This window comes from Gymnoscopelus braueri, assembly GCF_963280865.1.
Source record: "Gymnoscopelus braueri genome assembly, chromosome: 15".
Taxonomy (NCBI): domain Eukaryota; kingdom Metazoa; phylum Chordata; class Actinopteri; order Myctophiformes; family Myctophidae; genus Gymnoscopelus; species Gymnoscopelus braueri.
This window is the reverse complement of record NC_137620.1, coordinates 646,824-671,865: the sequence shown is the minus strand read 5'-3', so window position 1 is coordinate 671,865 and position 25,042 is coordinate 646,824. Positions and strand designations below refer to the sequence as shown.

The 25,042-nt window shown below is 43.4% G+C and overlaps 1 protein-coding gene across 3 annotated transcripts; it reads right to left on the bottom strand.

Moving 5' to 3' along the window:
• Window positions 1–1,600: 1,600 nt before the first annotated feature.
• LOC308101205 (uncharacterized protein) lies at window positions 1,601–21,883 on the bottom strand. 3 transcript variants are annotated; one of them, XM_080450587.1, is made up of 19 exons: window positions 21,701–21,883; window positions 20,591–20,662; window positions 20,341–20,450; window positions 19,961–20,219; window positions 17,812–18,108; window positions 17,574–17,729; window positions 15,073–15,144; window positions 14,823–14,932; window positions 14,449–14,701; window positions 7,501–7,703; window positions 7,299–7,397; window positions 6,962–7,082; window positions 5,933–6,202; window positions 5,699–5,854; window positions 4,605–4,676; window positions 4,352–4,464; window positions 4,182–4,230; window positions 3,378–3,737; window positions 1,601–3,052 (listed from the first exon to the last, which is right to left on the bottom strand). In XM_080450587.1, exons 1-19 carry the CDS (start codon window positions 21,870–21,872, stop codon window positions 2,514–2,516), a joined length of 3,483 nt encoding a protein of 1,160 aa, XP_080306713.1. In that variant the 5' UTR covers window positions 21,873–21,883; the 3' UTR covers window positions 1,601–2,513. The 3 variants fall into 3 exon arrangements, with proteins under 3 accessions (XP_080306713.1, XP_080306714.1, XP_080306715.1); XM_080450588.1 differs by having other exon boundaries at window positions 4,379–4,464; XM_080450589.1 differs by lacking the exons at window positions 1,601–3,052; window positions 4,352–4,464 and having other exon boundaries at window positions 3,603–3,737.
• Between the last annotated feature and the right edge of the window lie 3,159 nt (window positions 21,884–25,042).

The window sequence follows — 25,042 nt, the reverse complement described above, 5'->3', positions numbered from 1 at the left end:
CGCAAGGACTTTTTTGGACGGATCTTTTAGACAAAGGTATTATAAATGTAACTGTGATGTTTTACATTATTTTTGTCTAATAAAAAATTAAATCAATCAATCAATAATACCAGTTCCTTTGTGGATTTGTATTATTACAAAACATACATTAACCACTTTAGTTGTATACTTCGGCTATATGAAAATAGCTGATCTACAAGCTCACAACCATGTGTAGCTCACGTCACATTACGACGCGTTGTGAGCTTGAAGATCTGCTATTTTCAAAGGATTTGTATACATATTGAACTTGTGAATGGGACATTCTGCAGTATGAGTACTTAATACTTTAAGTACATTTTGATGCCAATACCTTTGTACTTTTACTCAAGTAAATTTAGATTACCGGACTTTTACTGTAACGGAAATACAATTTATATTCCCTTTAGGCTATTGATTTATCGATTATTGATTATGCATTTAGTCATATTCAGTTCAGTTATATTAATATATGACTATATGCTGATTTGTCTGAATGTAATGTCCCAAGAGAAGTAAATTAGTCTGATAATATGTCTTATGAGTTTAGTACACCCTCAGTGTACTTATTAAGCAGCAGGCTCACACAGCAAGGTCAAATAGCTATTCCTCTGTAGGCAAGCGGCAGACCTAGACAGCAAGACGACGAGTTATAAGATTTTATGAAGCAAGGAGAATGCTTCTCGTATCAGACGTCAGTATGCTGGCTAGGGCAGTGACTATGGCCTCGGCATATAGCAGTGGGCCTTCCATTCTCAGTCGATGAGAATGGAACACATGTTTATAGTTGGTCAGGGTAGTGTCGCTGCTCTTGGACGCTGAGCGTGGAGCAGCACATTTCATAGACAGACAGAATTTACCTTCCATACTCAAGTGCTGAGAACACATCTTTTGGTCAGACAGAAGAATGTCAGTCCTCAGTGTTATCCTAACAATGTGTATGTATCCTTGTAGAATCTGTATTTAAGCTGTCCCCACATCTGTGTCAGACTCCCGTTGCCTTCTGAGACAACAGGACCCTGTCCACCTTCCCTTCCCCCATCTCCTTCCATCCCTTTCCCTTCCTCCATGTCCGTCCATCCCTTTTCCTCTCTGTTCTTTATTATTATTCTCATTATTATATTGCATGTTGTATTTAATAAATCTACTGAAACCATATTTCAGTATTAACACTTCATTCTCTCACCGAGGAATTATTGAATTTCCACAACATTTACTTGTAACAGATTGTTTCTACATTGCAGTATTGATACTTTTACTTAAGTGCAAAATGGGAGTACTTTTTCCACCACTGCAAGAAATGTATGTATTATCACAGCCTAGTTCTAGGGCCACTAACTTGGTAATGTTCAATCTTATGGCATGTCTGCTCTACTTCAAAGAGTCAGAATGTAATTTACCTGAAGAAATACTGAAATATATTCCCGTAAACAGAGCATTAGTTTTGGCGCAAATTGTAGGTGTAATAGGAAAAGAGAAGCCCATTCTTATTTATACATTCCTGTCACATATACCGGTACAGCATTATTAAGGATGCTATGAAACAATTACCAGTCGTATGTAGATATCTAGTACAGTTTTATTGCAAATGGAATTTATTTAAACGTATATACACGCTTTATTTATTTGACAGCATTTGTTTCTGAACAGACATAAGAAAAACATGAAATACAAAATAAACATGGATCAATAAACAGGTGCTACTAACAAAAGAAGAGTTATAGAAATTATCCAACGAGAATCAAATGTTTCGTTTTTCTCCCTTGTTCTCTTTTGTCTTTGTAGTTTTGTTCATACCATGTCTCCTCTTGTTTGGTGTACATCCAATCACTTTTTTGTCTTAGTTTTAGTCCCCATCCATCATTGAAATAACTTTATTTTGTTTCCATTCCATTATATACCGTATTAGCACTATAATTAAAAAGGAAGTTGCCAACTGAAGAGGGGTGGGGGCAGGCAAATAAAATAAATTAGAAAGATTCTCTAAGAAGAAGAATAACATCAACATTATATTCATATAATTGGTCCTCAATCATGTTCATTAAAAGATGGCATCCTTTCCTTCTACTTGATCTGCACATCAAGAGGTGAGCTGTGGACTGTTCAGAAACCTGAGCTGCCTACCAATGATGTTCATTCTGCTTGTATTTAATAAAAGGATCTTTAACTGTAATACAAGCATGGAATACAGAGCAAATCTGTAGTTGGAAATGATGATGATGATGTATAGTATAGCCTTGGAGAGAGAATCATCTGTGTAGGCACTTAACCAGTACACAACACTATCTGTGGACAAAGATGTGAACAAAGACGCTACGGTCCAGTCATCCCTGCATGCAGCTTTAATTATTATTGTTATTAGCAGTTGTATTACAAGTCTGGGTAGCTGAATCGGTAGAGCACTTGACTGGACCAAAAGGTTCTGGGTTTGATCCCGGGCACCACCAACTCAGCGTAGGAAGTGCACAGCCACACCAAACATACTAACTATACTATTATCTTCCCATCTCCTTTATACATTTGCATCTGCGAATGTGCAATTTTAAATTGAATGATTGCGCGAACCCCTTGCCACATTTAAAACACTCAAAAGGTTTTTTGTCGTAGTGAATGAACATGTGTCTTTTCAGGCGACATATAGCGCTAAAGGCTTTGGAGCAGAGAGTGCACCTGTAGGGTTTTTCCCCGGTGTGGGACCTCACGTGAACAGTAAGTGTGCATTTGGCAATGAACCCCTTCCCACACAGCTTGCATGAGTACGGCCTTTCACCAGTGTGGGTTCTCGTGTGCAGCCTCAGCTCTCCAGACGATAAAAATTTCTTGCCGCACTCTTTGCACAAGTAGTTCTTTTCCCCCTTGTGCATGAGCATGTGTCTCGCCAGGTGCTGGATCGACGTCTTCCCACAGATGTGGCAAATGTGACACGGTTCACCTGTGTGCGTGCGCACGTGCATCCGCAGTGTGCCCAAGCGGCGAAACACACGACTGCAGTGCGTGCATGTGTGCAGCCCCTGTGGTTTGAGGTGACCAACTCCTGAAAGACATTATATGAAAAAGTAAGGAAAAAGTAGTTAACCAAGGGTTAAGGCTGCAGCAGGATTTTATGAGGTACACACCTCTATAATCCCTCTCTGAGCGACTACAAACACAATCAGATGGCAATTTATGGAAAGAAAGAGAGATGCAAACTGCATCACCTCCATCATCGGTGTGTGAATGGGTGAGTGCAATGCACCTTGTGAAGCTATTTATTTAGGCACTACAGAAATGCAGATCATATAGAAATGGAATGATCCTATATCCAAAAAGCATAAAATATCACACATACAAAAGTCACGTTATGTAACTACTTATTGCACCTGGAATGTCCACTTTCTCAGGGAAGCCATCTTGTGACATCTCAGGAGGTGTTCCATCCAAATCCACCTCTTGCCGTCCCAGCACAGCATCCACGAGACCAAACCATGTACTTCCTCTGTGTTTGGAGCCCCCATTCGCTTTCTCCCTCCTGTATTTTTTGGTCAGATTATTGACCTTAAAGCGCCACTGGCTGGGGCTTTTGTGGAAACCCAGGTCGGCCAGTTTGCCGCTGAGCAGGGAGTAAATATGTGTGTTTTTCAGAGTGTCGTTGAGCTGCACCTGAATGCTCTCATCACCCCACAGGTCAAGAAGGGCAATGGTTTCCTTTTCGGTCCATGATGACGAGACTCGAGGTGCATCTGGGTAGACAAATGATTTCTTATGAGGCCAACTGTCCCTATTAAGTAACTTGAAATCCTTGATCTCAAACTAATGTGCTAGTTAGTACAGTAGGTGAACACCAGGTAGCAGCAGAGACAAACTATTGGCAAATGTTGATACTGAAGTAACAACATTTAACTTGGTTTCGTTCCAACCTTGCTCCCCTGTTAACCACTTTCAACCTAGCATCACTATTTGGGGAACTATAGGAGAAAAAGCTCAAAACCATTTATTTTATTTTTTCTATGTCAAAAATAGACAATCTACAAGCTCATAACGCCTAACATGACGATGCATTGTACTGTATGTATATAACTAGATAATTTCATAGAGCAATGAGAAAAAACATTATGCACAAATGTTGGAATGTTCAGCAAAGTGGTATTCTTGATTGGAGAACAAAAAGGGCTATATGTTATGACCTGATTTGTCAAACTGTAGACAGGAAGGGCTGGCAGGCTGCATCGATTCCTATAAGAAAAATACATTTAACATACACATTATATGCAGTACATTGTTAGGGATTTAAAACCCCTCTCCTACACACATGGGGTCTATAAAATAAATTAATCAATAATTATAGCTCAGTTACCTGCGAGCTCAGGTTGGACACACTTACTGACATCCTTCTAGTGTGGGCCTCAAGGAACTGAAGCCTGTTTAAGACCCACACCTGCCTCTCTGTCAAGTGGGCTGCAGCACGCCCTAATTAAATTGACAATGCTTTTATAGGATACCAGGTAAACGATGAACTTAGCATCTGTTTAAATCACATGCCATCTAAATTACCTTGCTAACAATATTGTGATCAAGTAAAACAAGTCTAGGTAAGTCTGAGTCTTCACCTGATGTAGCCAGCTTCTTGTAACGCAAATACTGGGTGCGCAGGGACTCCCATTTCTTCTTAATTTCTTTTTCTGAAAGAAAAAATAAGTGATTTGATTATAATTAGAAAACATACATAACCAATTCCGCCCTATATACATTTCTGCCATTTGAGGATAGCAGCTCTACAAGCTCACAATGCCACACATTGAGAGCTTGTAGATCTGCCATTTTCAAAAGATTTTCATGACCCTATATTGGTAAACATGTTAGGATAAAATAAGAAAGCTCATGATAGCTTGCGGCTTGCGCCTGTACTCCGTCCTCTCAGTTGCCTGTACTCAGTTGCTGTACCTCGTCCTCAACCCTAAACCTTCCAATCCTAGCAAAATGAGCAGGGGACAGGAGTTAGATGGGTTTTGTGATTGAGGCCAAGAAGTAGCCTTACTAGTTTGTTTTGGGATGTTTGGAGCCTTGTTTTTAAGGCCTTGGTGGTGTTGTGATACCATGAGGAGCATGCATAATCGTAATAACCTTGTATGAGGGCCCCTGCAAGAATCTTCAAAGTATTCTTACTTAGGCCAATCCTATACAAAAAGCGTGTTCTTTGGTTGAACTCCCTTTTAATACGGTACAAAACGCACACATGGATAGTTCTGTCCATCCACAGCAGTGTTGGGCTTTCATACAACCCGTCAATTCGTATGCATATTATTATTTATCGTGATAACCCGTCACTTCTCGAATCATCATGATTTGTGTGCATGGGGATCTCATTTTAAACAAGCTTAGTGCTTTATGAGTCTTCCAGTTTAGTAGACCTTGTTGTCCTTGTATTGTGAATTTTGTCAACGGGGGGATGGGGGGGGTGTAGCACGGTGCCCCCCGGGACCATTTTGTCAACGGGGGGGGTTTCAATGTTGTAGTGCTCCACCGTTTTTCTTCATTCCATTTGGTGCCCCCCCAGGTTGGTGCCCTGTGCTTCAGCACCTCTAGCCCGTTGGATAAGCCACCACTGGTCCTCATGTCTTACTAAATAAAGTACATCAATCAATCAAAGCCTAGTCGTATAGCAACAGTAGCACTGGATAACGAAACGGCATAGACAGCTTACCTGTGAGGTGAACTTCTGCCTCTATCTCCTTCCAGAGCCTCGACTTCACAATTCGGTTGGAATATAACGTGTCTGTGATATCATACAGTGGTTTCCTCTCCTTCACCAGCTCAATGAAATTCTCCTCCGCCTCCTTAGTCCTCGCCGACACCATTGCTAGACACATAACCATAGCAGATCAACTCCCTGTAGTTTCAAAAACTTTTTTTAAACTACAACGGTGAAGAACCCTACCTGAACGGCTCACAGAAGATGAGATGTTTGGTCGCCCTTTCTTCAAATCTGTGGTTTCAACCCATTCTTCATCGCTCTGCTTCCCCTCAGCACCCTCCTCTTCCTCAATGCTGTGATCAGACTGTCTGTCTTTGTCCTCCTCAGTCCTGTGTGGTGACAGCTTCTTCCCAGACCTCCTGCACCTCTTTCTGTTGGAGCAGTTCTGCTGTGGTTTTCTTTGAGGAGAAGATGCTGTGGATGGAATGGTACCCCGACTCTGAGCCCAGGAACCTAGGAGGATGGAACATTGAAGAGCTATTCATAGATAAAATACTTCCTCCTGTAGAGATCATTGTTGTAGCTTTCTTCTTTAAAAAAAAAAAAGAAAAAAAGATTGGAATTGCAATCATAATTTCACACGCCCATACATTTGCACATACATGGAATTTTGACTTGCTTACTTTACGTTACAGTTAACATATAGGATTATAAAACTCACATGAGAAACGTATATATAATATAACCTAAAAGGTCATAGTTGAGCCACGTGGCTCTTGTTCTTTCATTTGGGGGGACTAGAATCGTGTTTATTTGTATCACCTAGGATAGTTAATGCAGGGGAGCAAATTATTTTGAGAAAATCATTGAAATGCAACAAGTCTCATCCTTCTACAATGAAACGTTCTGATCTATGTATGTACAGTATTCATTAGTACTTGACCATGACCTCTGACAACCAAATTGCAGTGTATTGAGTCACTGAGGATCAACAGACAGCCTCATTAAAATAGTTTTCCATTGCTTCGCGGCTCAATTTATAAAACCGTGAAATATCACCTTTTACACCAATCTCAGTAGGCCAACATGTGGTTTCCAACACCACTTTTGGTGGACAAATGTGCAGACAAATTGACTCTCATGCATTCAGTGTACACAGAGACAGCATAATTACAATCGTTTTGAATTTGTCACATGGCTCAACTACTGAGTGTAATTTGTTTCTATGTTTAGCATCATGCACTATATACACAGTATGATTTTATAACATACATTTACTGGCATTTCCCTGCTGTGTTTGATGATGTAACAGGGTCTTTAGTTGGTCCGGTTCAAACTCCAGTTGTCCACATTCTTTCAGAAGAGAGGGTGAAGCACTGAGCAACTCTGCTGTCTGAAAGGAACAAGGGGAACCCATTTGTATTTACAAATAAAAGTTATACATCAAATTGTGTTTTATACACTAGCTCACAACTTTGTGTCCCATAACTGCTGCAGTTTTCTTCCCAAAGTGTCCATGAACAAGACACTCACCTTGTACAATTCACCCTGAACCACAAAGTCAGCTAAATAAATAAGTCAAGTCACAGTGTATTATTCAATATGGTACCTGTTTGATGTCTGGTAAAGGCAGCAGTTTATCCAATCTGGAGATGAATTCCCACACCAGTGTCTTTAAGTCATCGTAACAAGGACCACTGGGTGTTGGCTAATTACGTAAGGGGAAAAATGGCCAGAGTGTGAGTATGGTCGACAGGAATATGAAGACTTCAACATCTACTAAATCATTTTTAAACAAAAGTCCATCTCACCCTTGCGCTCAGTCCGAGCAGAAGGTCAACCTTCTCTCTGTGACTCACCAGGTGGGGAACCACCTCTGTCACCAACTGCACCAGCTCCTCCACCTTCCCATAATGCATCACGTTACAATGCTGAACCACCTGCCAGGCAAACGCTGACATCAGACGCAAGGTTGGAACCATAAGAGACAAGGTGGAGCAGGTCAGTTGGCCTCCTGTACGTGGGAATGAAGGAAAGGCTGTCAGGGGCAACGTGGAACTCTCAACATGATTATTGCAAATATCGTTGGTCCAAATTAGATGAAGTGTAATTGTACATATTCTACAGTGCAGGCAGGGGTCTTCAACGTTTTTCAGGCCAAGGACACCTTAGCTGAGAGAGTGATGAAGCAGGGAAACCTAAATTGTGTAAAACCCTAGGTTACGCATGTAACCCAGGTTTTATTAGTAGCGTAAGTAAGGTACTTACTATGGGATATCATCGCCCCCTGGCGATCATACAGAGCACGCACAGACTCCCGAATTAAATTTCCTATTGGAGTAGGGTCGTGTGACGCAAAACACCGGCGACCGGTGGTGGTATAAATACCACTGCGTCATATGAGCTCGTTCTCTGAAACCTTCCACTCTGCACGCCACACTGCGCACAGAGGGGGAACTCTAAGAACTTTAGTACCTTACTTACGCTACTAATAAAACCTAGGTTACATACGTAACCTAGGGTTATTATAGCATAGCTCCGTAAGGTACTTACTATGGGACACATAACCGTCCCCCGGGGAGCCCATGCTTACCAACCCTACCCAAACACTTGCCCAAGGCCACAGGTCCCGCCCCCGGCAAGACCATGGCCCCCAGGCAACCCTGATCCTTCGGGTCAGGAAGTGAAAGGATTTATGGCAAGACCTTGACAGACATAAGTCCTGTCCCTAGTCACCAGCCCGACCAGACCCCCGGTCTGACCGGCCCGTGACAGAGAAACCAAGGTCTCCTCCTCCCAGACCATGCCTAGCAGGTCTAGAGAGGGCTTGGAATGTCAGCCCGGCAGGGAAAGAGAAACATGCCCCCAAGCATGGCTCGCATTCCCCCTGCACCGGCTGTTGCCCACAAGTAGTAGGAAACCACATGCCACCAGGCATGTTTATGTTACCTAACCTTGAAGGCCGAAAAGGCCACCCAGGCAGGGAAAGAGAACATGCCTTGATTGTGAACCCTAGGGACTGCAGGTGCGTAATGGCCATCTCCGTGTGCCGCGCTACCTGTTCCCTCGATTCCGCTGCCAGCAGCCAATCGTCTATGTAACGTCGCCAGGCGCAGACCCTGCTGACGCAGCGGAGCTATCGCCGCCTCTGTGCATTTCACCCGGGGGCTCAGTGACATGCCAAAAGGGAGCACCGTGTATTCGTACACCTTCCCTTCGTAGCCAAAGCGCAGGAACTTGCGTCTATACTCGTCCACCAATCTCCTTGTCGTATTGTTTGCAACAACGTCGCCGTTGTGAGCATACGAAAGTTGAAAACTTTTAGAAACCTGTTCAAACCCTTGAGGTTCAGAATAGGTCTTACGCCCCCCCCCCCCCTTCTTTTTCACCAGGAAGTACTCCGAATAAAAACCCATTCAGTTCTGATCCGGAGATAATTCCCTGATTGCGCCCTTGCTCAGGAGAGCCAGAACCTCTTCCCTCAGTGTTATGGCCGCTTGGCCTGACGCACGGGAGAACACTACATTGGTTGTTAGTGGAGGTTTGCTCACGAATTGCAACATGTATCCTTTTGGTACGGTACGTAGTACCCAAGGATTCGGTGCGCACGCTTTCCATTTGGAAAAACATTGAGCGAGGGGATTCAAGGGGAAGGTGGGGGCTGTTGACGTCATCTGCCCCGACGGGTTCTGACCGTTTGACAGCGGGGGAAGCCCGTGACGTAGACGGACACACCGTCGACATACGCCCTGTAGCATTGCTTGCTAGCGCTATCGGCTAATGTTGGTGTCGTCACAGAGCGAGCGTCCGTTCCCATGGGAACGTGAGGCGCTGTCGCTCTACGTGACGTAACCTCGGAACCAAACCTCGTTGTTGTGTCTGTCCGGACCGCAACTCCCCTCGGGGAGTGCTGATGGAGTAACACCGGGGTTTGTTGATGTGAGTTCCGTCGCACCTCGCCCGCCATGTTGGTGAGGTCGAGGGGAACGGACCTGTCGTGCGGTGTTTCTACCCGGAGCGAAACTAGTGTTCCCCTTGGGGAGCTTCGCTGGTGTAACACCGGGGTTCTCTGTGACATAAACTTCCGCCTCTCTGCCGCCATTTTGGGGCGGCTGAGAGAGGCGGCCATTATGTGCCCTTTCCGAGCCCCAGAGGCGTTTTGCCGCCCTCTGCCGGACGGAAAAAGGTACTGCAGAGATGCAGATGGAATCCAATTTTTGTCCACAGAGAACCCCCTTTTTACACAAAGCATTTGAGACATTTGATTCATTAGCAAAGGTTTCTCTACCTGCGATTGACTCATCATGTTTACAGCATGCACAGTATTTGTCCCTACAGTGTTTGGGATATCGTCCTGACTGGTTAGGGGACATGGCGAACACTGAGGGCTCATGAATGATTGCAGAGGACAGTGTTTCCCTCCGGGAAATATGCTGTCTTGACTTTTCATGACATGGGAAAAAATGGGCATTTGTGATTTTGGCAATAGATTTATTCCACACACAGGAAGCACATTTTGTACACTCATCACTTGAGAACGAAAAAGGCACACATGACTTTGAACCGTATTCATTGTCTTTAGCGTCTTTCTTAGTCTCTTTGCACCGGTGGACTGGTCCTCGACTCCGTCCGGTTGGGCAAGGAAAGCGCCAGTTATTTTTCCCAAGTGGGAAGCTGAACCTGCATGATGCCGACGATGAGTGTCACTTCGGCTGCCTCCCTCTGCGACTAGGCCCGCTGTCCTTACGTTGCGGTCTAGGCGAAGGTGTAGGAGGTGGAGCGCGTTTCTCATCCTTGCGCCTGACATCCTGAGCACCGAAAGAGCCTTGAGGACGCTCCCAGGAGCTGGCTCTGGAGCTGGATGCCTTGGACGCGCCACACTTGCGTCCAGAGGCGCGCTTGCCACCCGCAGCTCCCTGCTGTTGCGGTCTGGCCACAGTGGGGGCGGTGGGTATAGAGAGGAGGCCTGCGGCTGTCTCCTCGAGCTGTTTCTCCGCTGCCTTGGTCCTGGTGATCAGGTCGTAGGCCACGGAGACCCGTAGTCAGTATGGCCTTGCACCCAGCGGCTAGGTCGAGCCACTGGCGCCTCTCCAGGTCCGCCGTGAGAGCCATGGCTCGGCCCGTCCACATCAGCGCATTGCAGGAACAGAGAATCGCGAGCTGGACTATCCTCGCAAGCTCCACTGCATCGTTGAATGAGGCGGAGTGCACATCCGCCGCTGTGTCTGAGTCCAGCAGGGGCCGGGCTATCCGCTCTTTAAGCTTTGCCGCGGCCGAGCCCTGGAGCAGCGAACCCACATTCAAGGCCTTGACAGCCGTAGCAGAGGCCTTGTAGAGAGCGGCGTGTGTGGCGGTGATGGACCTCTTACCGTGGTCGACGAAGACGGGGCCACTCCCGTGGCTAAGTCTCACCGACCCCGCTTTGGCCCTCTCGATGGCAGTGGCGAGGTCTCTGTCCATCGGCGGGAGGCCCGCGACCCCCAGGTCAGGATGTCGGAGACAAACCCCAGTCTCTCCGGCTCTTTCCTGACCGCCCAGGAGAACTGCACCGCGTCCCTGACGCCGCAGGCTTCTGGAAGCAACTTGGACTCGATTGCTCGAGGGGGGCGGGGGGTCAAACCTTGGAACCCCGGTATGGGGACCCCGACGGACAGCTTCGTTGGCTCCATGGGCTGCGCCAGGCTGCATCTGGCGATCGCCCGTTTGAGCACGACGGAGACGGCCTCCTCGGATATCCTCGCCTGGCCAGGAATCTCCGGGGTCACCGCCGTCTCTCGTGCAGGCACAGGAGGAACCGGGCTGATCATCGTCACCTCCTGTGACTGCTGGTAGGATGTGAGGCCTACGTCCCCATCCTCGTCCGCCACCGCGACGAGGCCTTCGTCGTCCTCCTCGGCGCCGTCGAAGTCACTGCCGAAGTCCGGATTGGCAGTGTCTCCACAGGCGGCGATGGAGGTGGTGGGGGAGAAGATGAGGAAGTCGCTGTCTTGAGACGGCCCGACGGCCTCGGCAGCGGCGTCTGGGTCCGGGGTTGAGGAGGTGGTCCTTAAGGCCTCCTCATCCCGGACCTTGCTGATGGCTCCACTGGAACGTGGGGCCGAGTAGAGAGGAGGGCCCATGGCCCCCAGGCTAGTGCTAGCCGCCGGCGCCCTTGGTGCTTTGGCGGGCAGCGCCTCGGGGCTAACACAGCCGTTACCTGAGGCCGCTAGCGAGGCGGCCCTGGCCAGGCGTCGCTCCAACTGGGCCTCAGAGAAGCTCCTGCAGGGGTCGCACCCGAGTTCGTCTCCGTCTCGGTTACGGGCGAGCCAGGCGTGGTTAGTCCCCATGCAGGACAGGCAGAGGCGGTGGTCATCGTCCGCAGCTACGAGGTATTCACATCCTCGCATGGACGAGGCGCCTCCATTCTTTCCTTTCTCCGTCGAGCATGAGGCAAACAAACAACAAAAGGCTAGGTAGCTAGCCTAGCTGCTTGTTTAACGTAGCGTAGCGTTAGCTTAGCTTAGCTTTCGCCTCGTGGCGAGAAAACGGAGAGGAAAGAAAGTAAAAATAAGAGTAAATAAATCGAAGGAACTCGGGAGAGTTAAAGTAACTGAAAACTGATTTACGAAACACCCGTAGAGTGGCACGCCAATGCCCTCGCTTTGGGTTGTGTTGGAATTCGACAAGTTTTCTCTGTGCTAGTTCGGCTCGTGCGCAGTCGCGTAAGCAGAGTGGAAGAAGAGAACGAGCTCATATGACGCAGTGGTATTTATACCACCACCGGTCGCCGGTGTTTTGCGTCACACGACCCTACTCCAATAGGAAATTGAATTCGGGAGTCTGTGCGTGCTCTGTACGATCGCCAGGGGGCGATGATATCCCATAGTAGTACCTTACGGAGCTATGCTATAATAACTGTGATGTAGATTCAACTTTTTCCATAGATAGATTCATAGACTATCATCAGTTTTGTGTAAATTCATGTTTATTTGTTAGCCAAAGTCTATAGGGCTGAAGTGGTTCATGTATGTTTTGTAATAATATTTAAAATCTACAAAGTAACTAAAGCTGCCCAATAATTGTAGTGGAGTATAAGTACTATATTTTCCTCTGAGATGTAATGGAGTAGAAGTAAAAGTATTGAAAATTGGAAATACTCCAGTTAAGTAAAAATACCTCACAATTGTACAGTACTTCAGTACATGTACTTAGTTACTTTCCACCACTGCTCACAGTACACAGTCTACTTGACATTACTGCAATTTCCAAAGCAATGCAGCATACTGTAGAAGTAGAACGTTAGATTTTTGAGAAGCCATTGAGCCAATGTTATTGTTGAGCCAATACTTCCAGAAGGCTCAACAGTAAATTCATTTTCGAAAACAAAAACTGACATCACACAAAAAGGTTGGAACCATATTGACAAGGTTGAGGTGAGCTTGTAGATCAGCTATTTTCTCACAACACTGTTAAGTATAAGGCTTAAATGGTTAATGGGAAATTAATACTATACAGCAGTTGCAACCCTAGTGCCTTCACTATAGCCTAATATAATAACAATAATAGCCTAATATAATAATAAGCCAATATAATTATACAAATAATAATAATATTAATAGCCTAATAAGCTGCTCCTGACAGATATTAGTGATTTGATATGAATTGATGCAGTTTCTTACCAGCAGCATCATTAGACCTTTGTTGATCCATATTCCTCGTTCAAGTGACACTTTTTACATTAGTATTTACAGTACAACTTGTGGGTGGAACTAAAGTAACTGCAGCTAGTTATAGTCCAGGCATTTTATGCAAAAATGGGGGTCAACCTCCCATTAATTGCAACAAAACCAAATCAGCTGATTTTGTATCCTTAATATGTCCTGAATGAAAAAGTTGCAAGGAATTGTATGAAGGGAAAGTTTTGAAAATGGCCTAAATATGACCCTACCAAAAACAATTTTTAGCCCTTTCAGTCTAGGCAGAATTTCAGAAATGTGCTGATTTAAAGGCAAATCATGTTTATTTATATCATACATGTTTTTTTTGGGGTATTAAGGGGTGCTGAATCCAAATCTGCTGTATGCCCATTTAAAAAATGGCTGCCAATGCCTCAAAATTGACCATTTAAAGATGGCGGCCAACATACTGAACTATATTAAAAACATATATTTCTGACTAAACAAGGTAGAATCTTGGTTCGATTTTGCGGTTTTCATATATGGAGAATCCACTGCCATATTCTGATTTCAGATCAAATGTGAGGAAATGGCTTAAAATTCATATTTATTGTGACAATTGTCATTATATGGGTCATTACAAAAAACGTGGGACAAATTCCTTAACAAGAAATGTCTTCACCAATGTGTTTGAAAAATACAAATTACCGTGACTGCATCTCAGTAGCAGAGCGGCTCATGTTCACCCTGCGCTTCTTGGCAACAGGTAAGCAACGAACACCTTTTCTTATTTTTTACCAACTGTAGTTACTAGTGTCTTTTTGTATGTCAGTCCTTACCAGGAGCTTTCATTTATTATTATTTACTAGACCATACCCAGTGATGTGCGCAGGCGAAAGTAGTTGCAAGCGTGCAAGCTTTTAAACACTTGAGCCCTGATTTGGGTAAAATATATATATTGCACATTTAGCTATTGCACATAGCTATATACAGTATAGCTATATACAGTATATACATATATACATATACACACATATACATATACACACACACACACACACACAGGGTCCATACACATTTTTAGCAATGAATTTCCAAAAGCACCTATGGCAGTGGGTACTTCTGCGAGGGTAGAGTCCTCCAGGGGGACACTGGGCCTCTGATACTGGGCCTCTGGCGTGCTGGTCAGGAACCGGTTGTCGCTCTCTGCATCAGAACTGTCTGCATCAGAAGTCTGGTCTACTCGGGTCGGAAACCGGTTTGCAATCTCTGCAGCCGTGAAGCCATCTGCTTCCACCCTTGGCATGCTGGTCAGAAACCGATTGTCACTCCCTGTATCTGCATTCTGCATCGATTCCTATAAGAAAAATACATTTAACATACACATTATATGCAGTACATTGTTGGGGATTTAAAACCCCTCTCCTACACACATGGGGTCTATAAAATAAATTAATCAATAATTATAGCTCAGTTACCTGCGAGCTCAGGTTGGACACACTTGACATCCTTCTAGTGTGGGCCTCAAGGAACTGAAGCCTGTTTAAGACCCACACCTGCCTCTCCGTCAAGTGGGCTGCAGCACTCCCTAATTAAATTGACAATGCTTTTATAGGATACCAGGTAAACGATGAACTTAGCATCTGTTTAAATCACAAGCCATCTAAATTAAATTGCTAACAATATTGTGATCAAGTAAAACAAGTCTAGGTAAGTCTGAGTCTTCACCTGATGGAGCCAGCTTCTTGTAACGCAAATACTGGGTGCGCAGGGACTCCCATTTCTTCTTCATTTCTTTTTCTGAAAGAAAAAATAAGATTTGATTATAATTAGAAAACATACATAACCAATTCCGCCCTATATACATTTCTGCCATTTGAGGATAGCAGCTCTACAAGCTCACAATGCCACACATTGAGAGCTTGTAGATCTGCCATTTTCAAAAGATTTTCATGACCCTATATTTGTAAACATGTTAGGATAAAATAAGAAAGCTCATGATAGCTTGCGGCTTGCGCCTGTACTCCGTCCTCTCAGTTGCCTGTACTCAGTTGCTGTACTCCGTCCTCAACCCTAAACCATCCAATCCTAGCAAAATGAGCAGGGGACAGGGGTTAGAAGGGTTTTGTGATTGAGGCCAAGAAGTAGCCTTACTAGTTTGTTTTGGGATGTTTGGAGCCTTGTTTTTAAGGCCTTGGTGGTGTTGTGATACCATGAGGAGCATGCATAATCGTAATAACCTTGTATGAGGGCCCCTGCAAGAATCTTCAAAGTATTCTTACTGACTAGACGGCCAATCCTATACAAAAAGCGTGTTCTTTGGTTGAACTCCCTTTAAATACGGTACAAAACGCACACATGGATAGTTCTGTCCATCCGCAGCAGTGTTGGGCTTTCATACAACCCGTCAATTCGTATGCATATTATTATTTATCGTGATAACCCGTCACTTCTCGAATCATCATGATTTGTGTGCATGGGGATCTCATTACTTTACTTTATTTGTTTATTTAGACAGGACAGAGCATATTAATGAACGTTACATGAACTTAAATACACCGGATTTAGCAAAGATGCTAATTTTCATCCGCAGTCCTCACACAAAACATAAAATCTGAAAAACATAACATCAGAAAACAGACAAACGGTGAAATACATTTACATAACATTACATAGCCTAAAAATAAACCTAAAATATGATCACAAATGGTTGCAGCTTTGGTTTTCAAGCAACCATCTTTTCACATTGAATTTAAAAGATGGAAATGTAGCACAATCCCTTATATGTAGAGGAAGGCCATTCCATGCTACACAACCCTGTACTGAGAGGACATTTTGACCGAAGGTTGTTTGCCGGTGCGGCACTTCACAATCTCCTCGAGTGGTTGCTCGGGTACTGATTCCTCTTTCAGGCTTCTTTTTAATGAATTCCCTTAGGGGGGGCGGGCACAGACCATGTAAGGTCTTGTATATGATACAAGACCTGTTTGAACTTTTTGAAATTGTCGAAGCAAAAAAAATTGAGCCTCCTGAGTATGTTACAATGATGATAAGAGTGAGGCTTCCTGTCAAACACCTTGAGTGCACTTTTGTAGAGCTGTTCAATGGGTTTTAGAATCGTCACGCCTGTGCAAGACCAGTTTGTAAAACAGTATTCAATGTGTGATAGGATCATACAGTGAACATACGATCTGGCAGGTCCAACTGTCAGGAAGGGTCTAATTTGTTTAAAATTTTGAAGGTTGAATTTAATCGTATTTGTGACTTTCTTCACATGTTTTTTAAAAGTTAGGGTTGAGTCTAGTATGACTCCGAGGTACTTGAACTCTGGGACAAGTTCAAGTTCCTCCCCACCCAGAAACACATTTGAGGACTCAACACAACTGGTCTTTTGGAGAAGGCCATGCAGACTGTCTTTTTGGCATTCAAGAGCAGACATGAATCTATAAGCCAGTCTCGAATGCTTGTCAGAGCTGAGGTTAAGATTATTGACACCTCTGCATAGCTTTTACCATGGGCAAGTACAACGGCATCATCTGCATACATCTGGACATGTAGATTATTACATACTTCAGGTAGGTCATTTATGTACAGTGAGAACAGAATTGGACCTAGTATTGAGCCCTGGGGGACACCGACCGAACAGGTGTGGTAGGGGGATTTAACACTGTTTACACTTACACACTGTTTTCTGGTGGATAGATAGGAACTAAACCATTGTATAGCTTCTGGGGAAAAATTGAAATGTGTTAATTTGGACAGGAGGACCCGGTGACAGACGGTGTCAAACGCCTTCTTGAAGTCCAGGAACACCGCCATTGCACAGGGAGCTCTGTTCAAAGCACACTTCAATTTTTCTATGAATAGGCAGTTTGCTGATTTGCTGATTTTAAACAAGCTTAGTGCTTTATGAGTCTTCCAGTTTAGTAGACCTTGTTGTCCTTGTATTGTGAATTTTGTCAACAGGGGGGTGGGGGGGGGGGGGGGTGTAGCGCGGTTCCCCCTGGGACCATTTTGTCAACGGGGGGGGGGGGGGGGGGGGGGGGGCTTCAATGATGTAGCGCTCCGCCGTTTCTTTTTTCTTCTTCACTCCGTTTGGTGCCCCCCCAGGTTGGTGCCCTGTGCTTCAGCACCTCAAGCCCGTTGGATGAACCACCACTGGTTCTTATGTCTTGCTAAATAAAGTACATCAATTAATCAAAGCCTAGTCGTAGGCATAGACAGCTTACCTGTGAGGTGAACTTCTGCCTCTATCTCCTTCCAGAGCCTCGACTTCACAATTCGGTTGGAATATAATGTGTCTGTGATATCATACAGTGGTCTCCTCTCCTTCACCAGCTCAATGAAATTCTCCTCCGCCTCCTTAGTCCACGCCGACGCCATTGCTAGACACATAACCATAGCAGATCAACTCCCTGTAGTTTCAAAAACTTTCTTTTTTTAAACTACAACGGTGAAGAACCCTACCTGAACGGCTCACAGAAGATGAGATGTTTGGTCGCCCTTTCTTCAAATCTGTGGTTTCATTCCTTTTCCTTTTACTGCAGTTCTCCGGAACCCATTCTTCATCGCTCTGCTTCCCCTCAGCACCCTCCTCTTCCTCAATGCTGTGATCAGACTGTCTGTCTTTGTCCTCCTCAGTCCTGTGTGGTGACAGCTTCTTCCCAGACCTCCTGCACCTCTTGTTGGAGCGGTTCTGCTGTGGTTTTCTTTGAGGAGAAGATGCTGTGGATGGAATGGTACCCCGACTCTGAGCCCAGGAACCTAGGAGGATGGAACATTGAAGAGCTATTCATAGATAAAATACTTCCTCCTGTAGAGATCATTGTTGTAGCTTTCTTCTAAATCTAAAAATTTGGGGGGACTAGAATCGTGTTTATTTGTATCACCTAGGATACTGTAGTTAATGCAGGGGTGCAAATTATTTTGAGAAATTGTGAGGTATTTGTAAAAAATACCTCACAATTGTACAGTACTTGAGTACATGTACTTAGTTACTTTCCACCACTGCTCACAGTACACAGTAGTCTACTTGACATTACTGCCATTTCCAAAGCAATGCAGCACACTGTAGAAGTAGATTGTTAGATTTTTGAGGAAGCCATTGAGCCAATGTTATTGTTGAGCCAATACTTCCAGAAGGCTCAACAGTAAATTCATTTTCGAAAACAAAAACTGACATCACACAAAAAGGTTGGAACCATATTGACAAGGTTGAGGTGAGCTTGTAGATCAGCTATTTTCTCACAACACTGTTAAGTATAAGGCTTAAATGGTTAATGGGAAATTAATACTATGCAGCAGTTGCAACTAGGGATGGGCAATATTATCGATATCACGATATATCGCGATATTTTATTTCGCGATACTGTATCGATACTCCAGTATCGATATCGCGATAAAAAAAAAATAAAAAAAAACTTTTTTTTTTTTTTTTTTTTGCTTTTTCAGATACAGGCTTTATGAAAAACATTCAAAGAACCTATCACAGATCTGCAGCTACTCAATATGTAGTGTATATATAAACAATATGTAGTTTTGATATATGTATATATCGCAATATATCGACATATATCGCAATATATCACAATATATCGCAATATATCGCAATATATCGCAATATATCCCAATATCGTGATACGACCCAAGTATCGTGATGCGTATCGCAATATAATCGTATCGTGACCCAAGTATCGTGATACGTATCGTATCGTGAGATTGTTGCCAATACCCATCCCTAGTTGCAACCCTAGTGCCTTCACTATAGCCTAATATAATAACAATAATAGCCCAATATAATAATGGGCCAATATAATAATACAAATAATAATAATATTAATAGCCTAATAAGCTGCTCCTGACAGATATTAGTGATTTAACAGTGATTAAAATCACTGTTGATATGAATTGATGCAGTTTCTTACCAGCAGCAATCATTAGACCTTTGTTGATCCATATTCCTCGTTCAAATGACATTTTATACATGAGTATTTACAGTACAACTTGTGGGTGCAACTAAAGTAACTGCAGCTAGTTATAGTCCAGGCATTTTATGCAAAAATGGGGGTCAACCTCCCATTAATTGCAACAAACCCAAACTCAGCTGATTTTGTATCCTTAATATGTCCTGAATGAAAAAGTTGCAAGGAATTGTATGAAGGGAAAGTTTTGAAAATGGCCTAAATATGACCCTACCAAAAACAATTTTTAGCCCTTTCAGTCTAGGCAGAATTTCAAAAATGTGCCGATTTAAAGGCAAATCATGTTTATTTATATCATTGGTTCGATTTTGCGGTTTTCATATATGGGGAATCCACTGCCATATTCTGATTTGAGATCAAATGTGAGGAAATGGCTTAAAATTCATATTTATTGTGACAATTGTCATTATATGGGTCATTACAAAAAACGTGGGACAAATTCCTTAACAAGAAATGTGTCACCAATGTGTTTGAAAAAGACAAATTACAAATACAACTACAAATACTAACCCAGTTTAGCTATATACAGTATATATATATATATATATATATATATATATATATATATATATATATACATACACACACACACACAGGGTCCACACACATGTTTAGCAATGAATTTCCAAAAGCACCTATGGCAGTGGGTACTTCTGCGAGGGTTGAGTCCTCCAGGGGGACACTGGGCCTCTGATACTGGGCCTCTGGCGTGCTGGTCAGGAACCGGTTGTCGCTCTGTCTGTCTGCATCAGAACTGTCTGCATCAGAAGTCTGGTCTACTCGGGTCGGAAACCGGTTTGCACTCTCTGCAGCCTTGAAGCCATCTGCTTCCACCCTTGGCATGCTGGTCAGAAACCGATAGTCACTCCCTGTATCTGCATTCTGCATCGATTCCTATAAGAAAAATACATTTAACATACACATTATATGCAGTACATTGTTGGGGATTTAAAACCCCTCTCCTACACACATGGGGTCTATAAAATAAATGAATCAATAATTGTAGCTCAGTTACCTGCGAGCTCAGGTTGGACACACTTGACATCCTTCTAGTGTGGGCCTCAAGGAACTGAAGCCTGTTTAAGACCCACACCTGCCTCTCCGTCAAGTGGGCTGCAGCACTCCCTAATTAAATTGACAATGCATTTATAGGATACCAGGTAAACGATGAACTTAGCATCTGTTTAAATCACATGCCATCTAAATTACATTGCTAACAATATTGTGATCAAGTAAAACAAGTCTAGGTAAGTCTGAGTCTTCACCTGATGTAGCCAGCTTCTTGTAACGCAAATACTGGGTGCGCAGGGACTCCCATTTCTTCTTCATTTCTTTTTCTGAAAGAAAAAATAAGATTTGATTATAATTAGAAAACATACATAACCAATTCCGCCCTATATACATTTCTGCCATTTGAGGATAGCAGCTCTACAAGCTCACAATGCCACACATTGAGAGCTTGTAGATCTGCCATTTTCAAAAGATTTTCATGACCCTATATTTGTTAACATGTTAGGATAAAATAAGAAAGCTCATGATAGAATGCGGCTTGCGCCTGTACTCCGTCCTCTCAGTTGCCTGTACTCAGTTGCTGTACTCCGTCCTCAACCCTAAACCATCCAATCCTAGCAAAATGAGCAGGGGACAGGGGTTAGATGGGTTTTGTGATTGAGGCCAAGAAGTAGCCTTACTAGTTTGTTTTGGGATGTTTGGAGCCTTGTTTTTAAGGCCTTGGTGGTGTTGAGATACCATGAGGAGCATGCATAATCGTAATAACCTTGTATGAGGGCCACTGCAAGAATCTTCAAAGTATTCTTACTGACTAGACGGCCAATCCTATACAAAAAGCGTGTTCTTTGGTTGAACTCCCTTTTAATACGGTACAAAACGCACACATGGATAATTATGTCCATCCACAGCAGTGTTGGGCTTTCATACAACCCGTCAATTCGTATGCATATTATTATTTATCGTGATAACACGTCACTTCTCGAATCATCATGATTTGTGTGCATGGGGATCTCATTTTAAACAAGCTTAGTGCTTTATGAGTCTTCCAGTTTAGTAGACCTTGTTGTCCTTGTATTGTGAATTTTTTCAACGGGGGATGGGGGGGGGGGGGGGTGTAGCGTGGTGCCCCCCGGGACCATTTTGTCAACGGGGGGGGGGGTGTTTCAATGTTGTAGCGCTCCACCGTTTTTCTTTACTCTGTTTGGTGCCCCCCCCCCCAGGTTGGTGCCCTGTGCTTCAGCACCTCAAGCCCGTTGGATAAGCCACCACTGGTCCTCATGTCTTACTAAATAAAGTACATCAATCAATCAAAGCCTAGTCGTATAGCAACAGCACTGGATAACGAAACGGCATAGACAGTTTACCTGTGAGGTGAACTTCTGCCTCTATCTCCTTCCAGAGCCTCGACTTCACAATTCGGTTGGAATATAACGTGTCTGTGATATCATACAGTGGTTTCCTCTCCTTCACCAGCTCAATGAAATTCTCCTCCGCCTCCATAGTCCACGCCGAAGCCATTGCTAGACACATAACCATAGCAGATCAACTCCCTGTGTTGTCGCTTATTCAGCTGTGTTCCGTGAGCAACGATAACAGAGCAACGATAAGACTTCCGGTGGACGATCTCTTCAGAATAAGAGTATCCTCTTTTTTTGCTCTAGAGTCTAGAGCAAAAAAGAGCCATTGAAAAACTGTTAATTTGCACATTAAAACTATAAATTAAGCATTTAAACGACATATTATGTTTCTATACAACACATTATTATGTTTCTGTGTAACAAAAACGGATTTAAAACATTAATAATTTATCTAAATGGATAAATGCTGTTCAAAGGAGTGCATAGCCTATACAAATTGGACACTGGATTGATTGATTGATTGACATTTTTATTAGGCAAAAGAATGTAAAACAACACAGTTACATTTATAATACTTTTGACTAAAAGGTCCGGCCAAAAAAGTCCTTGCGGACTTGTATCCGTTGGGGTCCTTGAATTAATTTCATAGACTATAGTAGCAACCAAACAGTTCAAAAATCAACATTAAAATACAGAGGAAAAAAATACCACTACCTGGACAGGAGACGGTTCTTAGTGCCAGCACTTCTGAGGTAAGCACGCGTTCGGGGAGACCCCCTCTACACCGCCACACTCTCCGCTAAGCGGCACTAAGGTGTAGAAAAAAGTGGCGGGCCGTCCAGTGAGGTCAGGGGTCAGAAAAGGGCCGTTTTCAGACAATAGTGTATACAAACTTCACAAATTGGACACAACCCCACACAACCCCACACCATAAAAGAATACAGACAAGGCTTTGAAAGTTTAAAAAAATACTTTTTAATTATTCTTTACTAATAAAACAGTGTACAAATTATCAAAAACAGAAATAAATAAATAAAGTTTCCAATATTTGTTTTTAAACATTGCCAATTGTCTTAAGGTGGACTGAGAGGCTACTTTAGTAGTTTAGTAGTCACAGATTTGGTCAATTTACTTTATGTGTGTGTGTGTGTGTGTGTTAATAACAGCACTCATTATTCACACACAAATCATGCAAAACTGTGAAAATGTGGAAGTTCTTGGAAGTGCAAACCACACTCAAAAGTATAAAATGGTACTGCGTGCAACGTACCTAAATGCAAACATCACTCGAAAGCAAGAGCTCATGGTACTCTTCGATCATCTTATCACTCAGCCACCCGTTATTCTCCACAGCTGGCTTTGGAATGGATCTCACTTTTGTAGCCTGTGTCTGCTTGTGTTGTTTGCATCTGTCTGTGCAATTATGTTTTTGTTCGACCTGCTGAAAGTTGATTAGTTTGACACTATTAGTTTTCTCGTATGACACGACAAAGAAACTAGCTGTGGTCAGTATTTTTAGCATCAGCTCAAAGGTATAGCCTGCTGTGTCATTGGATGCATCTGTCATGATATGCCATTGCTGGTCTTTACAGGTGTACAATGACACATATGGTGACAAAAAATGCACAATGCTGGACACCTCATAATAATTTTGGTGGTACAGACAGGAGAGAGTGAAGGTTTTGGGAATTTCTGCACCAGATCTTAGCAGGAGAAGTAAAGTCTGTGGGCTGTGAATTACTTCATAGGTTGATAAGCTTAAGTCCTGCTTACATGTTATTGTGCTTGTCATAATTAGAAACAATTGCTGGCTGTAGGCTATTAAACGCTGACTTAAGTAAAAGTCTTGCTCACTAAGAGTCAAATAAAGTCAAAGGACGGTGATAGGTATTAGGCCTACTATATAAACTAATGCGAGAACTGCAGTATATTTGACACAAACCCAGTTTGACTCCAGTAAACAACACTATCATTTAACGTTGAAATAGTGTATACGTTTTGTAAGTGACTATAGCAGAACCCCACAATTTTTAACATTCACAATTATAAAGAATATAAATAATGAATGAAAATAAACTTTTAAGTGCATACTTTTAGTGGCATGTCTATTAAATCATGTGTAGGCCTACCTACCAGCTTAATATCAAATATAATATCAAATATCAATTAGGCAATGGTTGTGGAGCCATTTCAAAATGTGTGACATTTTCAAAGAGAACTCTGGAACTAATCTGAACAAGAATCAAGAGGGATTTATTTGTCACTTACTCAATACAGGTACAAAGCAGTGAAATGTTGAGACCTGTTTCTACAGAGACTGTGCTAACACAACCAAACAAAATATGTCAGTAACAAGTACAGTAACAATACTGATGTAATGAAGTAGAAATTAAATTATAGATAACAGAAATAAAATTAAAGTACAGATGGAATGGCAGGTATGATAAAGCTTATGCGCATGTCACAAGTGCCACGACAAATAGTTGTCTCGTGTCCAGAGTCCAATTTGTAAAGGCTATGCACTGAAAATGGCCCTTTTCTGACCCCTGACCTCTTTGGACGGCCCGCCACTTTTCAAAATACACCTGTTTGGCTTAGCGGGGAGTGTGGCGTTGTAGGGGAGGTGTCCCCGCACGTGTGCATATGTCAGAAGTGTTGGCAGCGTCTGCCGGCGCCTGTCCAGTGTCCACTGTTGTCTGAAAACGGCACTTTTCTGACCTCTGACCTCACTGGACGGTCCGCCACACTTTTTTTTACACCTCTCGGGCTTATCTGAGAGTGTGGCGTTGTAGGGGAGGTGTCCCCGCACGCGTGCGTATGTCAGAAGTGTTGGCATCATCAGCCGTCTCTGTCCAGTGTCCACTGTTGTCTGAAAACGGCACTTTCTTTTCTTACCTCTGGCCGCACTGGACGGCCTGACACTTTTTTTTTTACAAATTATCTCTCGATGTTCACCAATATTCTGTACTACTGGTCTGTATCAATTTTCTATCAAGTTCAGGGGCGCTCAGTTATGGAACAGTTCTCACAAACACACACACACACACACACACACACACACACACACACACACACACACACACACACACACACACAGTGGCGTAACGCAGAATCGCGGGGCCTCCCCGCGGGAGTTTCACGTGTTCTAATTTGGGTCTAATTTGGGTCTAATTCGGTTATATTTGACCAATATAAATCTACTTTTTTCTTTTTTTTTGCTGTAAAAATATTTGTATCAGCGCAGGCGGGGCCCCCCTTGCTGGTGGCCCCCCCGCACCGCATCACTTGCTGCCCCTCAGTTACGCCACTGCACACACACACACACACACACACACACACACACACACA

Excerpts from the sequence above, each read along its gene's own strand:
- LOC308101205 (XM_080450587.1), bottom strand. The coding sequence starts at position 21,872 with ATGGTTATGTGTCTAGCAATGGCTTCGGCGTGGACTATGGAGGCGGAG. Across the intron at positions 4,231-4,351 it reads TGTCCAACCTGAGCTCGCAG|GAATCGATGCAGCCTGCCAG; the intron begins GTAACTGAGCTA and ends TTTTTCTTATAG. Across the intron at positions 3,738-4,181 it reads TCTACAGTTTGACAAATCAG|ATGCACCTCGAGTCTCGTCA; the intron begins GTCATAACATAT and ends TTGTCTACCCAG.